The sequence below is a fragment of the Neofelis nebulosa genome, chromosome 1, assembly GCF_028018385.1.
Source record: "Neofelis nebulosa isolate mNeoNeb1 chromosome 1, mNeoNeb1.pri, whole genome shotgun sequence".
NCBI classification, from domain to species: Eukaryota; Metazoa; Chordata; class Mammalia; order Carnivora; family Felidae; genus Neofelis; species Neofelis nebulosa.
Genome location: NC_080782.1, coordinates 173,068,771 through 173,090,830, shown reverse-complemented (window position 1 = coordinate 173,090,830; position 22,060 = coordinate 173,068,771). Strand labels below are relative to the sequence as shown.

Here is a 22,060-nt window from a genome sequence, read left to right as displayed (position 1 = left end):
CACGAATGAGTGTTCGCTCACAGCCCTATGTCCAGGTTTTCCAGTTACTTTTTATTTCATTGCTTCCGATTTTATTCTACTTTCCTGGAACTCCTGGTTGGTTTTGAGAGCTTGTTTCTTTCTGAGACTTTGATATTTTAACTTCACGCTTAGCAGATGATTCCTTACTTGTGAATTGTAACAACTGCATTAATAAAGAGTTGCGGTAATGGTTGAGACCGATAATTTCTGTCTCTTAAGTTAAAAAACATTTTTTAGTATAAAAAAATTTGTAAGATTCCACTATTTAGTTTCTCTGAGATTGTTTTAAACACTTCACAGAAGCAGAGGACAGGAGAAACTGGTGTTTTCTTCCTAGGGCAAAATCTTGAAAACTTTGATCTCTTACGACGTTTACTCTAGGTTTTCAGTTTAACTGGTAGTGAAAGAGGCATAAGTAACTTGCTTTTAGATTATTCGGTATACAGCATGACAGTATATATACATAACACAATTATTTTAAGTTGCTAACACCATTGGGGCATGAGGATCTCTAAAACCATTTATAATTTTAACAATTCAAATAATCATTCAGCAAACTTTTACAGTCTATAAATAGGTTTATTTGCTAAGTTTGATTTTATTTTTAAAAGCTGGTGTTTATTTTATTACTACTAGTTTTACTGTAGCTGTGAATTTCAAGCTTATTTTAGGGCATTAAATAAGCTATTAAGTTTTTCATAGCATTTTACAGTTTCAGTTTTAAAATCTTGTGTCTCTAAAACTGTCTAAGAATCTTTAATGTTTATTCAAGTTGACAGTTACCACTTGCATTCTGTAACTTTCATGCCCTGCAGTGCAAGAAGAGGCTTTCACTCTTTGGAGTAATGACTGAAAAAATATATATAGTGCTTACGAGTGGAAAAGAGAACTAGTCTTGAAAGCACACTGGTTTTTCCATTAAATATTTTAGTAACCAACCTTTAAAACCTAGTGTTTGGTCTTTAAATTTAAATTTAACAGCAATCCTATATTGTATTCCTAGTGCCTTAGAGACAAAAAATGTATCCCTGTCTTCTAGGGACCTCAAAGTAAAGGGCATAAGCTTATGAACAGATTATTGAAATCTGATATGTTACAAAAGATGTATGTCCAAAGTGCTTTAAAACACAAATGACCAAACATCTGTGGATTGGAGTCTTTAAGGGAGGAAGTGACATTTGAGATGGACTTCAGAAAATGAATATGACTGAAATTTACAGTTGGTTTGCCACTTAGATTTTTGTTTTCTCAATAGGACCTTCTTAGGTCCTACTTTTAGGACCTTAGTACTTAAAAGTGGCTACTTTTAAGTTAACTTTTGATTAATTTCAGGGAGTCCTTTGGGATTTTTAATTTTCAAAGCTACAGGGATAAAACAAGTCAAAACAAAAACATTTTTTTTTTTTTCTGAAGCGTTTGGATTTCGTCTTTGTTGCCAGCTGCTCTCACACCTTTGTCAAAGGAAACTATTCTTGGAGAGCAGAAAGATGTACCTTTTGCACTTTTTTTCCTACAATTTGACTAACTGGGATGGAGAATTTGAAGTAAACTTCAGTATATCTTCTTGTTGCCTCTCAAAGGAGAAAAACAGTAAATAATTCAAATTTTCATTACTTCATTCAGGGTATTTACAGTTTTTTTCTCATCTAGTCCATATTTAAGGAGGACAGTCACGTATACACTGTTCAGAAAAGCTGAAGGGAATTTTGGGGGGTGTGGGGGGAGAGTGCAAGTGGGGAAGGAGCAGAGAGAGTGGACAGAGATCCAAAGTGGGCTCTGTGCTGACAGGCTGACAGCAGTGAGCCTGATGTGGGGCTCGAACTCATGAACTGGGAGATCATGACCTGAGGTGAAGTTGGATGCTCAACCCACTGAGCCACCCAGGTGCCCTAGGAATTATTTTTAAAATAAATAATGAAAAGTAAAATGTTGTGGATGGGAAAAATTATTTTCAGAAGATGCTGTTAGAATAGGGAATCAGGAGTTAGATGAATTGGGTAGGACACTGATACTGTTCCTATCATTTTTTTCCATCTGTAGAATAGGGATAATCTTATTTGATTATTATATATTTCCCTTGAAAAGTATTTTGCATTTGTTCGAGAAAACACATAATATTTATTAGTTGTGATATTATAAAATGTTTATAAATATAGAGATGAAACAAGTATATCTTTAGCATATGTAATTTTTGTAGTGTAGTCATATTTACAGTGTCCTCCATTCAGCTCACTATGTACATTATTGAGAGACATTCAGAAGAACCCTGAGGATTTGGTCATTTTCTTCTCCCAAAATTATTTTATGTTCAATTTACTGACAGAAATAGGAATCCAGTGAACATAAAATTCTATTTATGATGCTCTAACTTCTGATTTATGATCTTTATAAGCCATCGTAAATACTGTGACTGTGTTCTGGTGGGTTCCTTTTTTTTTTTTTTTTTAACTTACTATGATTATACGTATGTACATTTGAATATCAACATAGTACACATTCTTACTGGTTTTTATTGACCATATAGTATTTTATTCTATTACTGTGCTGTGGTTTGTTTAACCATTTCTTGCCTTAGGGCATTGAGATTGGTCCCAATTTTTTTCCTTATAAATAACTTTGCTAGAGTATATTTAGCAGGAATTACTTGCATATTCCCAAAAATAAAATTACTAGGTCAAAGGCAAGAAGCAATTTTATAGCTCTATTTAATATTGCCAGATTTCTGGGGCGCCTGGGTGGCGCAGTCGGTTAAGCGTCCGACTTCAGCCAGGTCACGATCTCGCGGTCCGTGAGTTCGAGCCCCGCGTCAGGCTCTGGGCCGATGGCTCGGAGCCTGGAGCCTGTTTCCGATTCTGTGTCTCCCTCTCTCTCTGCCCCTCCCCCGTTCATGCTCTGTCTCTCTCTGTCCCCAAAAAATAAATAAAACACGTTGAAAAAAAAAATTAAAAAAAAAAAAAAATATTGCCAGATTTCTTTCAAAAAAGATAGGTTTGATTTATATGCCTTTAGCTAAATGATTCCCTGGATCTCCACAATATTTTATCATTTTTATTTATCATTTTATTAACTATATGATGGTACTGAAAACATTTTTTTAAATATTTATTAGAGAGAGAGAGAGAGAGAGAGCACAAGCAGTGTAGGGGCAGAGGGAGAGAGAATCCCAGGGAGGCTCCGTGTTGTCAGCTCAAAGCCTGACTTTGGGGCTTGATCCCACAAACCCTGAAATCATGACCTGGGCTGAATTTGAGTCGGATTCTCAACTGACTTAGCCACCCAGGCGCCCTGGTACTGGAAACATTTTTATTTTTTAATTTTTTTAATTTTTTAACATTTATTTATTTTTGAGAGAGAGAGAGAGACAGAGACAGTGTGAGAGGGGGAGGGACCGAGAGAGAGAGGAGACACAGAATCTGAAGCAGCTCCAGGTTCTGAGCTGTCAGCACAGAGCCCGACGTGGGGCTTGAGCCCACGAACCGTGAGATCATAACCTGAGCCGAAGTCGGAAGCTCAACTGACTGAGCCACCCAGGCACTCCGGTACCAAAAACATTTTTTTTGTAAATTGTTTTTAACGTTTACTTATTTTTGAGAGAGAGAGAGAGAGAGAGAGAGACAGAGAGAGAGACAGAGCACAAGCAGGGGAGAGGCAGAGAGGGAGGGAGACACAGAATCCAAAGCAGGCTCCAGGTTCTGAGCTGTCAGCATGGAGCCTGAAGCAGAGCTCAAACCCACAAACTGTGAGATCATGACCTGAACTGAACGCTTGGCTGACCGAGCCACACAAGCACCCCCCGAAAACATTTTTAATGCTGTATTGCTTTCATTGCTATTAAGTTTTCTCTCTTTTTTTTATTTGTCTTTTGTTGTTAGCTTTTGAAACCATAGTAATAAAGGCTTAAACTGTGGTAATCTTGTCCTCTGGAACCCATTTTACTTTCTTAAAATCAAAGGACACTGTATTGACTACCATAAATAGAATAAAGCCCTGACCAGAAATTAATAGATCTGCACAGAGTAAAATGTGCAGTTCTAATCTACTTTGCAAAAGTTTGGATCATCTCTGTTAGCTGCTGCATCCTATTTAGCTTTAGATTGAGTCTTCAGTGTGCTGAGCGGCTCTCTGATGGCTAATAGCTGATTAGTGAGCAGTTCACGCTGCATTTAACTTCCAATTAATTGTTGGCTTGTCAACATGAAATCAGATGGAATAACTAAACTCTCCAAAACATCTGCCACTTTTTTACTGTTTATGGATTGTGTTCTTAGATGAAAGATTAAGATTTTCTTTCCTGTCCCGTAAGGAAAAATCACCAAATATACCCCATGGTATATTTAAAAAAAAAAAAAAAAAGAATGTTCAAGTTAATTAGTTTAACAACTTTTTGATAAAAATGAAACAATAAGAATCATAAGTTCTTTAAATTGAAGTATAGTTGACACACAATGTTAACATTAGTTTCGGGTGTGCAACATAGTAATTAGACAAGTCTACAACTCTTACCATACAGCACTATTACAATACCACTGACTGTGTTCCCTATGGTGTACCTTTCATCCCTGTGATGTACTCATTCCATCTCATGCCATAACTGGAAGCCTGCACCTGCAACTCCATCCATTTTGCCTAACACTACATCCCCTTCCCCTCTGGCAACCACCAGTTTGTTCTTTGTATTTATGGATCTGTTTCTGCTTCTTTTTTGTTGTTTATTCCTTTATTTTTCAGGTTCCATGTATGAGTAAAATCATCAGTATTTGTCTTTCTTTATCTGACTTATTTCACTTAGTTATAATACCCTCTAAGTTCGTCCATGTTATTGCAGATGGCAAGATCTCATTCTTTTTTATGGTTAAGTAATATTCTGTGTGTGTGTTTGTGTGTGTGTGTGTGTGTGTGTGTGTGTGTACACACCGTTTTTTCTTTATCCATTCATGTATAGATGGGGACTTAGGTTGCGTCCATATCTTGGCTATTGTAAATAATGCTACAGTAACCATCGGGTGCATATATATTTTCAAATTAATGTTTTTGTTTTTGTTTTTAACGTTTATTTATTTTTGAGACAGAAAGAGACAGAGCATGAACGGGGGAGGAGCAGAGAGAGAGGGAGACACAGAATCGGAAGTAGGCTCCAGGCTCTGGGCCATCAGCCCAGTGCCCGATACGGGGCTCGAACTCACAGACCGTGAGATCGTGACCTGAGCTGAAGTCGGACGCTTAACCAACTGAGCCACCCAGGCGCCCCAGTTGTTTTTGTTTTTAAGGTAAATGCCCAGTAGTGGAATTACTGGATTGTATGGTATTTCTATTTTTAATTTTTTGAGGGACCTCCATCCTGTTTTCCACACTTCCACTGTTCCATCAACAGTGCACAAGTGTTCCTTTTCCTCTACATCCTTGCCATCGTTTCTTGCTTCTTGTCTTTTTGATTTTAGCCATTCTAACAAGTGTGAGGTGATATCTCATTGTGGTTTTGATTTCATTTCCCTGATTATGAGTGATGTCGAGCATCTTTTCATGTGTCTGTTGGCCATCTGCTTTTTTAATGTTTGTTTATTTTTTATTTATTTATTTTTTATTTTTTTTTAACGTTTTTTTATTTTATTTTTGGGACAGAGAGAGACAGAGCATGAACGGGGGAGGGGCAGAGAGAGAGGGAGACACAGAATCGGAAACAGGCTCCAGGCTCTGAGCCATCAGCCCAGAGCCCGATGCGGGGCTCGAACTCACGGACCGCGAGATCGTGACCTGGCTGAAGTCGGACGCTTAACCGACTGCGCCACCCAGGCGCCCCTATGTTTGTTTATTTTTGAAGGAGAGTGAGAGTAGAGAGAGAGAGAGACACACACAGAATCCAAAGCAGGCTCCAGGCTTTGAACTGTCAGCACAGAGCCCAACGTGGGGCTTGAGATCATGACCTGAGCCAAAGTCAAACACTCCTGAGCCACCCAAGCGCCCCAAGTTCTTTATATATTTTAGACAATAACTTCTTATTGTATATATCTTCTCGCATTCAGTAGGTTGTCTTTTCATTTTGTTGGTTTTCCATTTCCAAAGCAAAAGCTTTATATTTTGATGTAGTAGTCCCAATAGTTTATTTTTGCTTTTTTTCCCCTTTCCCTGAGGAAATATATCCACGAATATGTTGCTAAGACTGATGTCAAAGAGATTGCTGCCTGTGTTTTCTTCTGGGAGTTTTATGGTTTTAGGTTTTACATTTAGGTCTTTAATCTATTTTGAGTTTCTTTTTGTGTATGGCATAAGAGTGGTTCAGTTTTCCAAGCACCATTTATTGAAGAGACTGTCTTTTCCCCATTGTAAATTCTTGCCTCCTTTGTTATAAATGAATTAGCCGTATAAGCATGGCCTTGTTTCTGGGCACTCTTTCCTGTTTTATTGATCTGTGTGTCTGTTTTTGTGTCAGGATCATACTGTTTTGATTACTGTGGCTTTGTAGTATATCTTGAAATCTGGGATTGTAATGCCTCCAGCTCTGTACTTTCTCCAGATTGCTTTGGCTATTCAGAGACTTTGGTGGTTCCATACAAATTTTAGGTTGAATTGTTCTGGTTCTGTGAAAAATACTATTGGTATTTTGATAGGAATTACGTTGTATCTGTAGATTGTCTTAAGTAGCATGGACATTTTTTTTTTTTAATGTTTATTTTTGAGAGGGTGCAAGCGGGGGAGGGGCAGAGAAAGAAGGACAGAGGATCCAAAGTGGGCTCTGCATGGAGCCCCATGTGGGGCTTGAACTCACAAACCATGAGATCATGACTTGAGCTGAAGTCGGATGCTCAACCGACTGGGCCACCTAGGTGCCCTGAGGTAGTATGGACATGTTAACAATATTCTTCCTGTCCATGAGCATAATGTATCTTTCCATTTGTTTGTGTCATCTTTAGTTTCTTTCAGCAGTGTTGTATGGTTTTCAGAGAACAGGTCTTTTACCTACTTGGTTAAGTTTATTTCTAGATACTTTATTCTTTTGAGTGTAATTGTAAATGTCATTGTTTTCTTAATTTCCCTTTCTGCTACTTTGTTATTAGTGAATAGGAACGCAACAGGTTTCTGTATATTTATTTTGTGTCCTGCAAATTTACTGAGTTCATTTATTACTTCTAATAGTTTTTTGGTAGAGTCCCTAAGGTTTTATGCACATTATCATGCTATCTGTCATAGTGAAGTTTTACCAGAATCGTACTTTTTTTCTTTTTTTCAGAATAGGACTTTTTAAAATGTTTATTTACTTTTGAGAGGGACAGATTGTGAATGCGTGAGGGGCAGAGAGAGGGAGACACAGCGTCCAAAACAAGCTCCAGGCTCTGAGCTGTCAGCACAGAACTACATGTGGGGCTCAAACACTCACCATGAGATCATGACTTGAGCTGAAGTCAGACTCCTAACTAACTGAGCCACCCAGGTGTCTCCAGAATCATACTTTTAAACATCCTTTCTTGGTAGTTATTTTTAGAAACACTTAATAAATTGTCTGTTATTTTGGGAGTAGTTGCCTATAAATATGGAATAAGTAAAATTTAAGAGAATGGTTCTAACTATTGCTTTGAACAGATAGAATGTATAATTACTTGTTTTAATTTGACCATATATATAGTTTGAAGATTTTGAAATGTCTAAAAAATATATGATTACACATGAACTTACTGATATAATTGATATGTATTTACTTCTTGGTATTTAGTTTCATGTTATCAGAGTTTTCTTTGGAATAAGAGATTGACTCTTAGCTTCTAGAAACTAATCAGTGTATGTGGGTTACTGAAATGTTTCATATATGAAATCTGGCATTGGGATGACTTTGACTATGATATATTCACGTTCTAACAACTGTTTTTCCTTTCTGTGAAAAAGTACATGGAGCTTAGTTAGAAAGTTTGCTTTCAGAAATGAAATTTTTGAGTAAAATTATTTTAAAACCGTGATTGTTCTGGGGCGGTTGGGTCACTCAGTCGATGAAGCATCTGACTCTTGATTTTGGCTCAGATTGTGATCTCCCACTTCATGAGTTTGAGCTCCCTATCAGACTCTGCACTGACAGTGCAGAGCCTGCTTGCGATTCTGTCACCCCACTTCTCTCTTTGCCCCTCCCCTGCTTGTGCTCTCTTGCTCTCTCTCTCTCTCAAAATAAATAAGCTTAAAAAAAAAAAAAAACAACCAAACAACTGTGGTTATTCATTATAGTGGATTTGGGAGCTAGGAATGGGAGAGCAAGCAAGGTCAATATGGATAAAGTACTGCCCTGCTGTTGGCTCTCCACAAAGGGAAGCCCTTCCAAAGGTATATATTTGAACATGTGAAACAAAGCCACAGACGTGGGCTTTATACCCCACACCCTCAACATACTCACAGAGACACACATAAGTTCTAGAGACTGGTCTGTACTCTGTGGGTCTTAGAGCCCAATTCTTAAAGCTCCTACTTCCTATCCTTCCTCACTTTTTTTTTTTTTTTTTTTTTTTTTTTTTAAATCAGTGTCCTTATAGAAAGTGTTAGAGGGGCACCTGGGTGGCTCAGTCGGTTAAGTGGCTGACTTCAGGTCAGGTCATGATCTCGTGGTCCGTGAGTTCGAGCCCCGTGTTGGGCTCTGTGCTGACAGCTCAGAGCCTGGAGCCTGTTTCAGATGCTGTGTCTCCCTCTCTCTCTGACCCTCCCCCGTCTGTCTCTCTCTGTCTCAAAAATAAATAAATGTTTTGGGGCGCCTGGGTGGCGCAGTCGGTTAAGCGTCCGACTTCAGCCAGGTCACGATCTCGCGGTCCGTGAGTTCGAGCCCCGCGTCAGGCTCTGGGCTGATGGCTCGGAGCCTGGAGCCTGTTTCCGATTCTGTGTCTCCCTCTCTCTCTGCCCCTCCCCCGTTCATGCTCTGTCTCTCTCTGTCCCAAAAATAAATAAAAAACGTTGAAAAAAAAATTAAAAAAAAAAAAAAATAAATAAATAAATGTTTAAAAAAAATTTTTTTTAAAGTGTTAGAGTTAATTGTAGCTACTTTAAATGTGCTCTACAAAGTTTTTCTTTGTTATCATTAAAATTAAGTATTGATGAAAGCCTTTGGAGGAAACTTTTGAAATATTTTTTCTTTGCTCTTATTCTCAACTTTCAAACCTATTTATTGCCCTATGCTAATCACAACAATAAAGACTACAATTTGTGTACTTTGTGTCTTAGTTAATCCTCTCAACAACCCTGTGATTTGTAAATGGGAAAACTGAAGCTGGATAAGATGTAGCAACACTCTAAAGTGTATATACCTAGCAAATGGTGAAGCAAAGATGCGCCCCCTAGAGTGAGATTTTGACGTTTGGGCCCTGCTGTATCTTCCCCACTGAGTACTCGCTACCTCTTCTGCCTTACTCTGGAGCTCCCTGGCTTCCACAATTGATGCAATTTTAACCTATGTAATTTTTGAGTAGTTAGACTTTGTATTTATTCCTTTCTTTGATACAATCTAAAATTGAAATTTTGTTTTTCAGTGAGATAGAGATAAAAGAAGAACCTTAGTATCTTAGGAAATCAGCTTCAAGGCATTGCTAGTTAGATAACTCAAAGTTCATGAGCATGCATTTATGAGTTCCACCATTTCCATTGGGATTGTTTTATCACGTCTGAGTTAAGATTTCCCTTTGGAAATTTTCCCACTGTGGACCTCTCCAATATTAAGCAGTTGAAATGTCCATAATTTTCCTTTTCTGTGGCTATGCCCTGATATCTCAAACCCTTTTATGATTAGTCAGTTGCTTTGAGTCTTATTCAAAGTCACATTTCTTCTCTGATTATTTCTTTCTGCCTTGAAAACCAGTCATAGGTGTGGGTTAGGATAGATGTGACAGCAAGGAAGGTGGAATAGAGCAAAACAAGGGAACAAGAAAGTGAGAAAAATGCAGTTCTGTGGCATGGCACACATGGCTTAAAGCAATAAAACGAAGTATAGTTGTGACCAAAGCTGGGATCACATGCAGAATGGGCAGATTAGGACCAGAAATAAAATTGTACATTTGGGGTGGGAAAGGATTTAGAAAGGAGACCATAGCACTCTAAATTAAATGAACTATTTCCATAAAAAATTTCTTAGGGTGGGATTGCTTTAGGATTTATATGTAACTTCCTTGTACATTTTTATGTACATATTTATATGTAAAGTGTTTAATGTTGTCACAGCTTTTCATGCTTATAATAACTCTGTTGGGACATTTTGAAAGTGGGAATGTGAAGTAACCTTTAAAGCATTTCAGTGATATTTTGGAGTTGGCTGTGTCCATTTAAGGCAGATTTCCAGGAGATGCACTTAATTAACTTTTGGATGGGAAATAAAGATGTTTAGAGTGGAAAGTGACCATAAAATTAATCAAATATTGTCATTTTATAGCACATTGCTGTTTTAATGATAAAAAAACTAAATCCCTTGGAGATTCAGTAACTACCCAAGAATTTATAAATAACATTGTCACTTTTTTCTTTTACTTTCTTGAATGTATGTCTTATCTCTCCATCTGGATTAGAAATTCTTTGAAGACAAGTGTTCTGTCTTTTGTATTATTTCACTCACAATGTCTAGTATTATGGGCATTAAATAAATGTGTTGAATGAATGACTTTCTCGTGGTTGTTCAGGATTTTTTGTTCTTGTACATTTCAAATTCTGTTTCCTCCTATTTAATACTTATTTTGAAGTCATCTTTTCTTCTCTAGAACAGCTTTCCACACTAAATTTTAATCTTTCATCTTTATTTCTTACTGCTTTGATTTGGCTTCTGTCACTGAAGTCTACTTTCAACTTTCACCTTTTTCCAACTTTTAATTGTGACACTTTTCAAAATTTAAAAAAGTTGACGGAATAGTATAAAGATCACCTGTATATCCATCTAGACCTCTGGAGCCAACAGTTGTTTATATTTTTCCTATTTGTTTTATCTGTGTATTTATATTTTTTAGGGATAAACGTCATGATGTTTATAGCATATTTTGCCTTTTGTGAAACCACATAAACTCACTTTTTTTTTTACAATTTTTAACATTTTCTCTATGCCATATTACGAGGATTTCATTCTTAAGATATTTTTTAAATATTCATTTACTTGGAGCAGGAGGCGGGGGGAGGGGATGGGAGGGACAGAGAGAGAGGGAAGAGAGAATCCCAAGCAGGCTTCGTGCTGTCTGTGCAGAGCCCGAAGTGGGGCTTGATCTCACAACTGTGAGATCATGACCTGAGCCAAAATTGAGAATTGGACACCAACCTAGGTGCCCCCTTAAAATATTTTTGAAATTTTGTGTTTCAGTGTAAGAACTGATACTTAAGATAGAGATTTCTAAATGTAGCCTATTTACAAATACGTTGTAAATTGCTCTTTTAATTTTGAAGAGAGTGCAAGTGAGTGAGGGGCAGAGAGAGAGGGAGAGAGAATTCCATGAGGGGCAGAGAGGGAGAGAGAGAGAAGCGGGTCTCACCCAAAGCAGGGCTCGAACTCACCTGAAGCAGGGATGGAACTCACGGACCTTAAGATCATGACCTGAGCCAAAGTTGGGATGCTTAACCAACTGAGCCACCCAGGCGCTCAGCTCTATTCCTTGTTAAAGATATCATTAATTGTAATTTACATTTCTTAGCATGTTGTGAGACAATAATTCTCAAATTTTCAGATTCTTACAATTTAAAGGAAAAATGAAAGTGCCACAGAAATAGCCAAGATGAACTGAATATACAAGGTGTGTTTTGATTAGTTTACTGAATAATAGAAAAAGGTCCATAATTTCATGGTGATATCTGTGACAAACTAACTTTCCTATAAAAGTAAGTGTGAGGGGCGCCTGGGTGGCTCAGTCGGTTGAGCGTCTGACTTCGGCTCGGGTCACGATCTCGCGGTCAGTGGGTTCGAGCCCCGCGTCGGGCTCTGGGCTGATGGCTCAGAGCCTGGAGCCTGCTTCCGAATCTGTGTCTCCCTCTCTCTCTGCCCCTCCCCTGTTCATGCTCTGTCTCTCTCTGTCTCAAAAATAAATAAACGTTAAAAAAAAATTATAAAAATAAGTGTGAAAAAGTGTCAGAAGAGACAAGAAGGAAAAGACGTACAGGACTGAGAGCAGCAGAGGTGAAAAGTGATGGTAGCAGCACTTGAGTTCACGTGGTTTTTTGAGTCAGCAATCCAGTTTTTGAACTTATGTCCTTAAAGTAGAGCAAGCAATTCCTAGTTCATAAGGTTATTAGAATTGTGCGTGGTAACTCTTACCTTCCCCTTCCCTGGGCTAATAGCTGAGAAGAGGTCAATTAATGGGCAGAAACAGATCAGAAGGCTACTGTCTTAGTGTCCTTTAATGGGAAGGAGGAGAAACTCTCCATGTTATCCTTATACTAACAAATATTCAGATTCAGTAATGTCCATTTTCTCTGAAATAATAGTAGTAGCTATGTTTATTTAGTCATTATCTTACAATTCTCGTGTGCCAACTGTAGACCAGCTTCTGTATTGTTACCTGTTTTGTTATTTCATTTCTCAAATTCAACATTACTACTTGATGAAAAGCACATATTTATTAAAAGTAGTAGACTTAGGATTTGAAATGAATTCAGGAATCTGGTGCTATGCAGCCTCCAATCTGAAGTTGTGTTCCCTGCTTATGTGTTGGGTGTAAAAATAAACTCTGTTTTTAGGTGAAAGATTTCTGAGAAGGATTGTTCTTTGGAGTTGGCTATTTTGGAAAATTTTGTGGGCAGCCTTTTAAATCACAAGGCAATGCTAAAACATATGTTTTGTAACTCTTTTGTTATTAGGAGTAGAATTTGAAGCTACTTTACCAGGTCAGGAAAAGTTGACAGATAAAATTAATTTAATGGGAATTTGATATTAGATAAAATGCCATGGATAAGATGAGTAAAAACTAATAATGTGCAAATAAAGTAGGAAGGGGAAGTGTGTGTGGGTCTTTGCGCTATAGACCAAAATGAGTATGTGGGAGTAATTAGTCAAGTGATACTAAATTATATAAACAGAAGACTAACATGATATCTTCAATAAAATTTTCCTGATTTGTGGAGTTATTCAAAATACACTTAACAGTAGATTTAGAGGGAGCCAATGAATGTAACTTCTAAAATTTTGACAAGATTGTCTTTTAAAAAGATTAAATTGGAATTTAAACTGGTATGGGTTAGCTTGGGCAGAGTAGGCTAGGCAGTAAATTCATGGGGAATGGTGAAATCCATGGGAGATAGAGACAGACTTCCAGGACAAGTGCCTGAGGCCTATTTGGATCTTAAATTTAGCGAAGAGAATGCACGTGAGATGTTTTAATGTGCCAGCAGTATTAAGTTGCCATGTGTAACACACTGTAAAGTCAATGGGACTGTATTTCCTGGAGTGCTCTTAAATCTAAGAGAGCAAAGAGTGGAGCGCCTGGGTGGCTTAGTCAGTTAAGCATCCAGTGTTGGCTTAGGCCCATCTCACCACTTGTGAGTTCAAGCCCTGCATCGGGCTCTCTGCTGTCAATGCAAGCCCCGCATCTGGCTTTCTGCTGTCAGTGCAGAACCCACTTCAGACCCTCTGTCCATCTCTCTCAGCCCCTCCTACGCTGGCATTCTGTCTCTCTCTCAAAAATAAATAAACATTTAAAAAAAGAGATGGGGCGCCTGGGTGGCTCAGTCGGTTGAGCGTCCGACTTTGGCTCAGGTTATAATCTCACGGTTGGTGGGTTCGGGTCCCGCGTTAGGCTCTCTGTGCTGACGGCTCAGAACCTGGAGTCTGCTTCAGATTCTATTCTGTGTCTCCCTCTCTCTCTGTCCCTCCCCTGTTCACACTCTGTCTCTCTTTCAAAAATAAATAAACATAAAAAATTTTTAAAGAAAATAATAAAATTAAAAATTAAAAAAAAAAGAAAGCAAAAAGTAAATTAATTTGGTCATGGACAAGTTAAAAAGGTATACTTTAAGAAAATCAAATAATATATTTTTGAGTTGATGAGTTGTGAGCTATCATTTATAGAACATGGGAAAGAGATGAAGAATGTCATTGAAGCATTTATGCTTATGGCCAAAAGGCTAATGAAAAACAATGTCATTCTGTATATACATGACACTTTGATGTCTAAACCTTGAATTCTGCCTGTAATTCTTTTTTCTTTTTTAATGTTTATTTCTGAGGGAGAGAGAGAGACCGAGTGTGAGCAGGGGAGGGGCAGAAAGAGGGGGAGACACAGAATCCGAAGCAGGCTCCAGGGTCTGAGCCATCAGCACAGAGCCCGACACGGGGCTCAAACCCACACACCGGGAGATCATGACCTGAGCCGAAGTCGGATGCTTAACTGACTGAGCCACCCAGGTGCCCCTCTGCCTGTAATTCTTAATGACATACCTTTTAAGAAAGATATGAGAGTAGGGTGAAGTCCTGAGAAAAGCAGCTGGCATGATCAAGGAGATAATTGAAAAGATTAAAACCTTTCTGTTTTGAAAGATTAATACTCAAAGGAGATAGGAGAAAGTCAGAAAATGAAAATAGGGTTTTCTCTCACTGTATAATCCTGTAGCCAAAAGATGTGTCATGAAACTTCAGAGTGAACGTCATAGGCTAAGCAAAAATTCTTGTCTCATCCATTGAGTAGAAATGGAAGAAAATTTTACCCTAAATTTATATGCCCTAGGACAGTGTCCTGAAATTTTTCACGTGGCAACAGCTCTTTGGACCCTATGCCCTATTTTGGGTTCTCTAAGATGTTAATTTATGGAATATCGAAAAATAGCTAGAAAGCAGAGCTCAAAGGTTGTCCAGTCCAGTGTGCAGACTGCTTTTATAGGGCCCTTGAGCTAAGAATTGCATTTATATTTTTAAGTGATTGGAAAAATTTGAAAGAATAATATTTAGTGATGAATGAAAATTACATGACAATCGAATTTCAGTGCCCATAAATAAAATTTCATTGGGCTACAGCCGCACTCATTTCACCTGTGTAACATCTATGGCTGCTTTCATGCTGTACGTTGGCAGAGACTGTAAACTTCAAAGCCTAAAGTGATTACTCTCTGGCCCTTTAAGAAGTTTGCTGATCTTGGGGGCATCTGGGTGGCTCAGCTGGTTAAGCATCTGGTTTCAGCTCAGGTCATGGTCCCTGGTCAGGAGTTCGGGCCCCCCTGCATCAGGCTCTGTGCTGGCAGCTCAGCGCCTGAAGCTTGCTTCGGATTCTGTTTCCCTCTCTCTAACCCTCCCCTACTCACACTCTGTCTCTATCTCAAAGAATGAATAAACATTAAAAAAAAAAAAAAGTTTGCTGATCTCTAGGATAGACTAACAACTTTAGAGTTAATTTTTAGGCAAAGAAAAGATTGTAGTGATTAGAGTAAAAAATAATAAGTATATGAAAAGGGCATATAAATGTTACTAAGCAGCATTTCTTTATGTTACTGTGCTTTCTGGTACAGAAGCCATTAGCCTCCTGTGACTTTTCAAACATAATTAAACAATTCAGTCCTTTAACCCTGCTAACCACATTTTAAGTGACAGATGGCCATGTGTGTATTTGACAGTGCAGATAAGAATATTTCCATCATTGGGACGCCTGGGTGGCTCAGTAGGTTAAGCGTTCAACTCTTGATTTTGGCTCAGGTCACAATCTCATGGTAGTGAGATTGAGCCCTGAGTAGTGCTCCATGCTGACAGTGTGGAGCCTGCTTAGGATTTTCTCTCTCCCCTCTCTCTCTCTCTGCCCCTTCCCTGCTCTTTCTCAAATAAAATAAACTTAAAAAGAAAATAGTAAAGTTAAAAAAAAAAAAGAATATTTCCATCCTTCCTTAAAGTCCTGTTGGGCATTGCTGCATAATAGTGACTACTTAGTATTTTGTACCAAGTACTGCTCTGGAATCTTCTTAAAACAGTTTGAAGCAGGAGTTATTATTACTTCCATTCGACAAATGAGAAAACTGAGTGAAGTGAAGAAACTTACCCAGGATCACATAGCTAGTAAACGTCATTTTCAGGATTTAAACTCAGGCAGCGTAGCTTCAAAGTCCCTGCTCTCGATCACTTTGTACTGAATGAAGTTGAAAGTAAGGAATAGGTTTAATTGTGGCACAAGGGATTCGACTTCTGTGGTGAAAATGTGGCTCTACAGATTTTGAAACTGAAAACCTAGAAAGTTCTATAGATTATAATAGCTGCGTTTCTTCCTAAAAAGAAATCTAGAAATGTGAACTGGATTAGCTTTTTAGGGATCTTTCAGTCTTCATTAAGATACATTAAATAGAATGCTTAGATTCTCAAGTATCTTCATAGCAGTGTTGATCTCTTATAATTAGTGAAAATTATTTGGGCAGAGTAAGCCATCAACTGGGAAATTTGCCTTCACAACACTTAGATTTAGGTATATTTGTGTTAATTATTCAAGCATTCTGTAATGCTTAAATGTCATGTCCCATTATCTTCTTAGCTAAAATTTAAACCAATGATAAAGAATGTTTTATGCAAGGACACACAGTTAAATTTTTTGTGTATGTTTGAGACAGTGTTGCCATTGAGTAATTTCATTTCCTTATAATTTTAGGGATTGAATATGATACTGTTTTCACTACTATATACAAAGACTAATGTTTTATCTTCCATTGTATATTAGGAATATCAGGTGAGCATTTATTTTGGCAAAAGAGCAGTGTAGTTTAGGCATTTCCTATTCTGAATATCATTAAATTCATTTGCTTTTATTCATTTAACAAATATATAGCACTTCATGTTTTAGGCACTGTTTTTAAGTACTTTATAAATGTTAACTCATTTAATCCTCATACCTCTATGAGGTAAATACTGTATCCCCATTTTGCAGATAAGGAAACTGAGATGTTAAATAACTTGACCAAATAGTAAGTGCTGGGATTTGAACCCAGGCAAACTGGCCCTAGAGTCTGTATCCTTTGCTTTTCCAGTGGCAGTGTTTATTTGTACAAACTACATCAAACATCTTGTCTCACCTTTGGGATATTAACAAGTATAGAGGACTGCTTAGCAGTACCAGTGAACAAGATCAAAGTGACAAATGTGGCTTTATGCCATTCCAGGTAGCCCCATGATTAGAGTCCAGAGACAGCCATAGCAGTCTAACTCTATTAATATACTTATCCAAGGTAAACAGTTCCTATGTAAATGTTTTTGGTTAGCACGTAAAGCACTTCAGGGCATAAATTACTTACTGGCTTCTTCAACTTCAACTAAAGAATTCTGTCATGAATTGCAGTGAGCCCCTATTGAGAGTGGATATGTATTTTGGGTTCTGCAGAACTTCAAATATATCTTGGAGACATTTGGGGACCTTCAGTAGGAAGTATGGCTTGGGCAAAAGGCATGAACACACACTTTCAAAGAAGACATCTAGACGGCTAACAGACACTTGGAAAGATGCCCAATATCACTCATCCTCAGAGAAATACAAAACAAAACCACAATGAGATACCACCTTATACCTGTCAGAATGGTTAAAACTAACAACTCAGGAAACAACAGATGTTGGCGAGGATGTGGAGAAAGGCGGACACTTTTGCACTGCTGGTGGGAATGCAAACTGGTGTAGCCACTCTGGAAAACAGTGTGGGGATTCATCAAAAAATTAAAAATAGAGTTACCCTATGACCCAGGAATTGCACTATTAGGTATTTATCCAAAGGATACAAAAATGCTGCTTTGAAGGGGCACATGCACCCCAATGTTTATAACAGTGCTATCGACAATAGCCAAAGTATGGAAAGAACCCAAATGTCCATCAACTGATGAATGGATAAAGAAGAGGTGGGGTGCCTGGGTGGCTCAGTTGGTTAAGTATCTGACTTTGGCTCAGGTCACGATTTCATGGTTTGGGAGTTCAAGCCCCACTTCGGGCTCTGCTGTCAGTGCAGAGTCCACTTCAGATCCTGTTTCTCTCTCTCTCTCTCTCTCTCTTCCTCTCTCTTACAAAAGTAAACATAAAAAAAAAAAGAGGCTTGGTATATATATATATATATATATATATATATATATATATATATAATACACACACAATGGAATCTTACTTGGCAATCAAAAAGAATGAAATCTTGCCATTTGCAACAACATGGATGGAACTAGAATATATTACGCTAAGCAAAATAAGTCAGTCAGAGAAAGATAAGTATCATACGATTTCACTCATGTGGAATTTAAGAAGCAAAACAGGTGAACATAGGGGAAGGGAAGGAAAAATAAGATAAAAACAAAGGGAGGCAAACCAGAAGAGACTCTTTTTTTTTTTTTAATAATTTTTTAAAGTTTATTTTATTTATTTTGAGAGAGAGAGAGAGCGAGCACAGCAGGGACAGAGAGAGAGGGAAATAGAATCCCAAGCAGGCTCTGCACTGTCAGTGCGGAGCCTGTTGTGGAGCTCGAATTCACCAACCATGAGATCATGACCTGAGTCTGAGCTGAAACCAGGAGTCGAACGCTTAACTGACTGAGCCACCCAGGCACCCCCAGAAGAAACTCTTAAATACAGAGGATAAACTGAGGGTTGCTGGAGGCGTGTTGGGTGGGGCTATGGGCTAAATGGGTGACAGGCTTTGAGGAGGGCACTTGTTGGAATGAGCACTGGGTGTTGTATGTAGTGATGAATCACTAAATTCTACTCCTGAAACCATTATTACACTATATGTTAACTGACTTGGATTTAAATAAAATTTTAAAAATAAATTGAAAAAAAAAAAGCTGAACTATAAAAAATAAATAAATAAAAGGAAGTATGGCTTTAAATTAGCCTGTATTTCCTAGAAAGGTGATATAACTTTTCTCCTCTTTCCCCATTGTGGAACTTGATTTGGTCTTTGTGAATTTCTTCACTGTTATTATCTTTGTAGTTAAGCACTCTCCAATTGAATCGGAGCAGTCCTCCAAAGTTAGATCATCTTTCCATTGTCTATCTCCTGTCTGCTTAAGAGCAGTGGTTGTATTTCTAGTATAGTTGATCTAGAAATTTCTTCTGACTTGGAAGCATTTCTTGACTGCTATGAGAATGTTTAAGAAAAAGTTGTTTAAAAATAAAAATTATTTTTGTGCTGCAGAATGAAATATTGATTTTGACAGACTTTTAAGAATGGCATCTATATTGACATGATGAATGATTTAAATATCTTAATTTTTAAGAAATTTTATAACTTAAAAAAACATTTAGAAATTATTGGAGACATTTTCAACTATGAAAATATTTTGTTGTAATTTAACTGTATATAAGCCCACTTAGTGAATGGATTTATGAGAGAAATGTTTAAATATCATAAAGTTTTAATTTCAAACACGTCAAATTATTTTTCAGTTCTAAACATGACTTAAGTTTTGATCTCCAGTTTATATTCTAATTCTGTGTTTCCTCATTTTCAGGCTGAAATAGAACTATTCGTGAACAGGCTTGATTCAGTGGAATCTGTTCTTCCTTATGAATACACAGCGTAAGTTTTTTAGCTTGATTTTTATATAAAATTGCATGTAACTCGGGATGCCTGGTTAGCTCTGTTGAGTGTCAGTCAATTGAGTGTCCATTGAGTGTCAAACTCTTGATTTTGGCCCAGGTCATGATCCCAGGGTCATGGGATCGAGCCCAGCATTGGGCTCCATTCTGAGCATTCTGCTTAAGATTCTCTAAAATAAAAAAAATAGAATTGTATACGACTTATCAGAATTTTGTACTTTTAGAATTTTATTTTCTCCATAGTTATGGATAAATTTATATGTGCTTTAAAAATGTACAGGGCCTAAAAACATTTTTTAAAGGGTATTCTTTATTCCAAGGTAGGGTTAGAATGTGAAATGTGATCTTTTCAATAGAAGCACCAACTAAAACAGTGGATTTCCTTTTTTATCTCAGTGGACAAAAAGCCATTGTGTTTTCTTTAAATTTTTTAATTATAGGGGCACCTGGGTAGCTTAGTCACTTAAGTGTCCAACTTTTTTTTTTTTATGTTTATTTATTTATTTATTAAAAAAAAATTTTTTTTAACGTTTATTTATTTTTGAGACAGAGAGAGACAGAGCATGAATGGGGGAGGGTCAGAGAGAGGGAGACACAGAATCTGAAACAGGCTCCAGGCTCTGAGCTGTCAGCACAGAGCCCGACACGGGGCTCGAACTCACGTACCGCAAGATCATGACCTGAGCTGAAGTCGGCCGCCCAACTGACTGAGCCACCCAGGCGCCCCTTAATGTTTATTTTTAAGAGAGAGAGCAATCCAGAGCATGAGTCAGGGAGAAGCAGAGAGAGAGTGGGAGACACAGAATCAGAAGCAGGTTCCAGGCTCCATACTGCCAACACAGAGTCCGACGCAGGGCTTGAACTCAGTAACATGAGCTGAAGTCTGATGCTCAACCTACAGAGCCACCTACGTGCCCCATGAGTGTCCAACTCTTGATTTCAGCTCAGGTCATGATCTTATGGTGGTGAAAGTGAGCCCTCAGTTGGGCTTAGTGCTGATAGTACAGAGCCTACTTGGGAGCCTACTTCCTCTCCCTCTCTGCCACCCATCCCCCAATAAATAAATAAACTTAAAAAAATAGATTTTTTAATTATAAAAATACTCAAAACATTTTTAAGTTTATGTATTTATTTTCAGAGAAAGAGGGCATGTGTATGCCGTGTGAGCGAGCAGGGGAGGAGCAGAGAGAGGGGGAGAGAGAATCCCAACAGGCTCCGCACCGTCAGCCCAGAGCCTAACAGAGGCTCAATCCCACCAACTGTGAGATCCTCACCTGAGCAGAAATCAAGAGCCCGAAGCTTAACTGACTGAGCCACTCAGGTGCCCCCAAACTCCACATAATTTTAAACAAAATTCTTTTTTTTGTTGTTTTTAATGTTTATTTTTGAGAGAGACACACACAGGGCGAGCAGGAGAGGGACAGAGAGAGAAAGAGACAGAATCTGAAGCAGGCTCCAGGCTCTGAGCTGTCAGCACAGAGCCTGATGTGGGGCTCAAACTTATCAATGGTGAGATCATGACCTGAACTGATGTCAGACGCTCAACCAACTGAGCCACCCAGGTGCCCCTAAACAAAATTCTTATGTCCTTCATAATCAATCCCCAGAAATAATTGCTTTGTTTTCTGCTCCTCCTACATTTTTTTCTCTGCATATTCTAATGTACCTAACCATATCTATACATTTTTGTTTTAAACAAAAGTAGTTTTGCACTTTGTTTTTTCTCATCTAATCTTTTCACGTTAATACACAGCCATAGCTACCCCAGTCTTTTTCATAGTTGTTTATGCTTTTTTTGTTTTGTTTTTTTTTTAACGTTTATTTATTTTTGAGACAGAGAGAGACAGTGCATGAACGGGGGAGGGTCAGAGAGAGAGGGAGACACAGAATCGGAAGCAGGCTCCAGGCTCTGAGCCATCAGCCCAGAGCCCAACACGGGGCTCGAACTCACGGACGGTGAGATCGTGACCTGAGCTGAAGTCGGACGCCCAACTGACTGAGCCACCCAGGCGCCCCTTGTTTTGTTTTTTAAAGTAAGCTCTCACCCAGTGTGGGGCCTGAACTCATGACCCTGAGATCAAGAGTTGCATGCCCTACCAACTGAGCCAGCCAGGCACCCCTGTTTGTTGTTTCATTGTAGAGGTTGTGTAGAGTTGTGTATAATTTGTTCCACTATATCTGTTTTTGAACATTTTATTATTTTAACTTTTTTGATATTATAAAAAATTTTTTATGTATATATAACCTTTATTCATTTGATCACTATATACCCTGTTGAGTATAAAACAGTTCCTAAATTTTATCTGGCTTCTAAATTTTTGTTGTATTTAAGAGGTTTAAAAGAAAATATGTGCTTACTATAGAAAAAAAGCACACACCAAAAAGTGAGACTATCCTATTAGAATCCAGATGCCTAACTACGTATTAGAAGGAAGTACAACATTCATAAATGGATGGACTGTTATTTATGTAACTATTGGAGACGAGACCTAAATGTTCTTTTCAGTTTTTGTTTCTTTTGTTTTGTTAAATAAACAAACATATTTCCTGAAATCTTTGTGGGATGTATCGGGGAAAATTCAGTGGAT

The 22,060-nt window shown here is 38.0% G+C and overlaps 1 protein-coding gene across 1 annotated transcript in view; it reads left to right on the top strand.

Annotated features, from left to right (window-relative positions):
- The window catches only part of TM9SF2 (transmembrane 9 superfamily member 2), a 67,671-nt gene that overhangs the window by 678 nt on the left and 44,933 nt on the right, over window positions 1-22,060 (top strand). Inside the window, exon 2 of the mRNA XM_058743938.1 lies at window positions 19,385-19,452. Within this exon, the coding sequence (XP_058599921.1) occupies window positions 19,385-19,452 (68 nt within the window). The remainder of the gene's footprint in view (window positions 1-19,384; window positions 19,453-22,060) is intronic.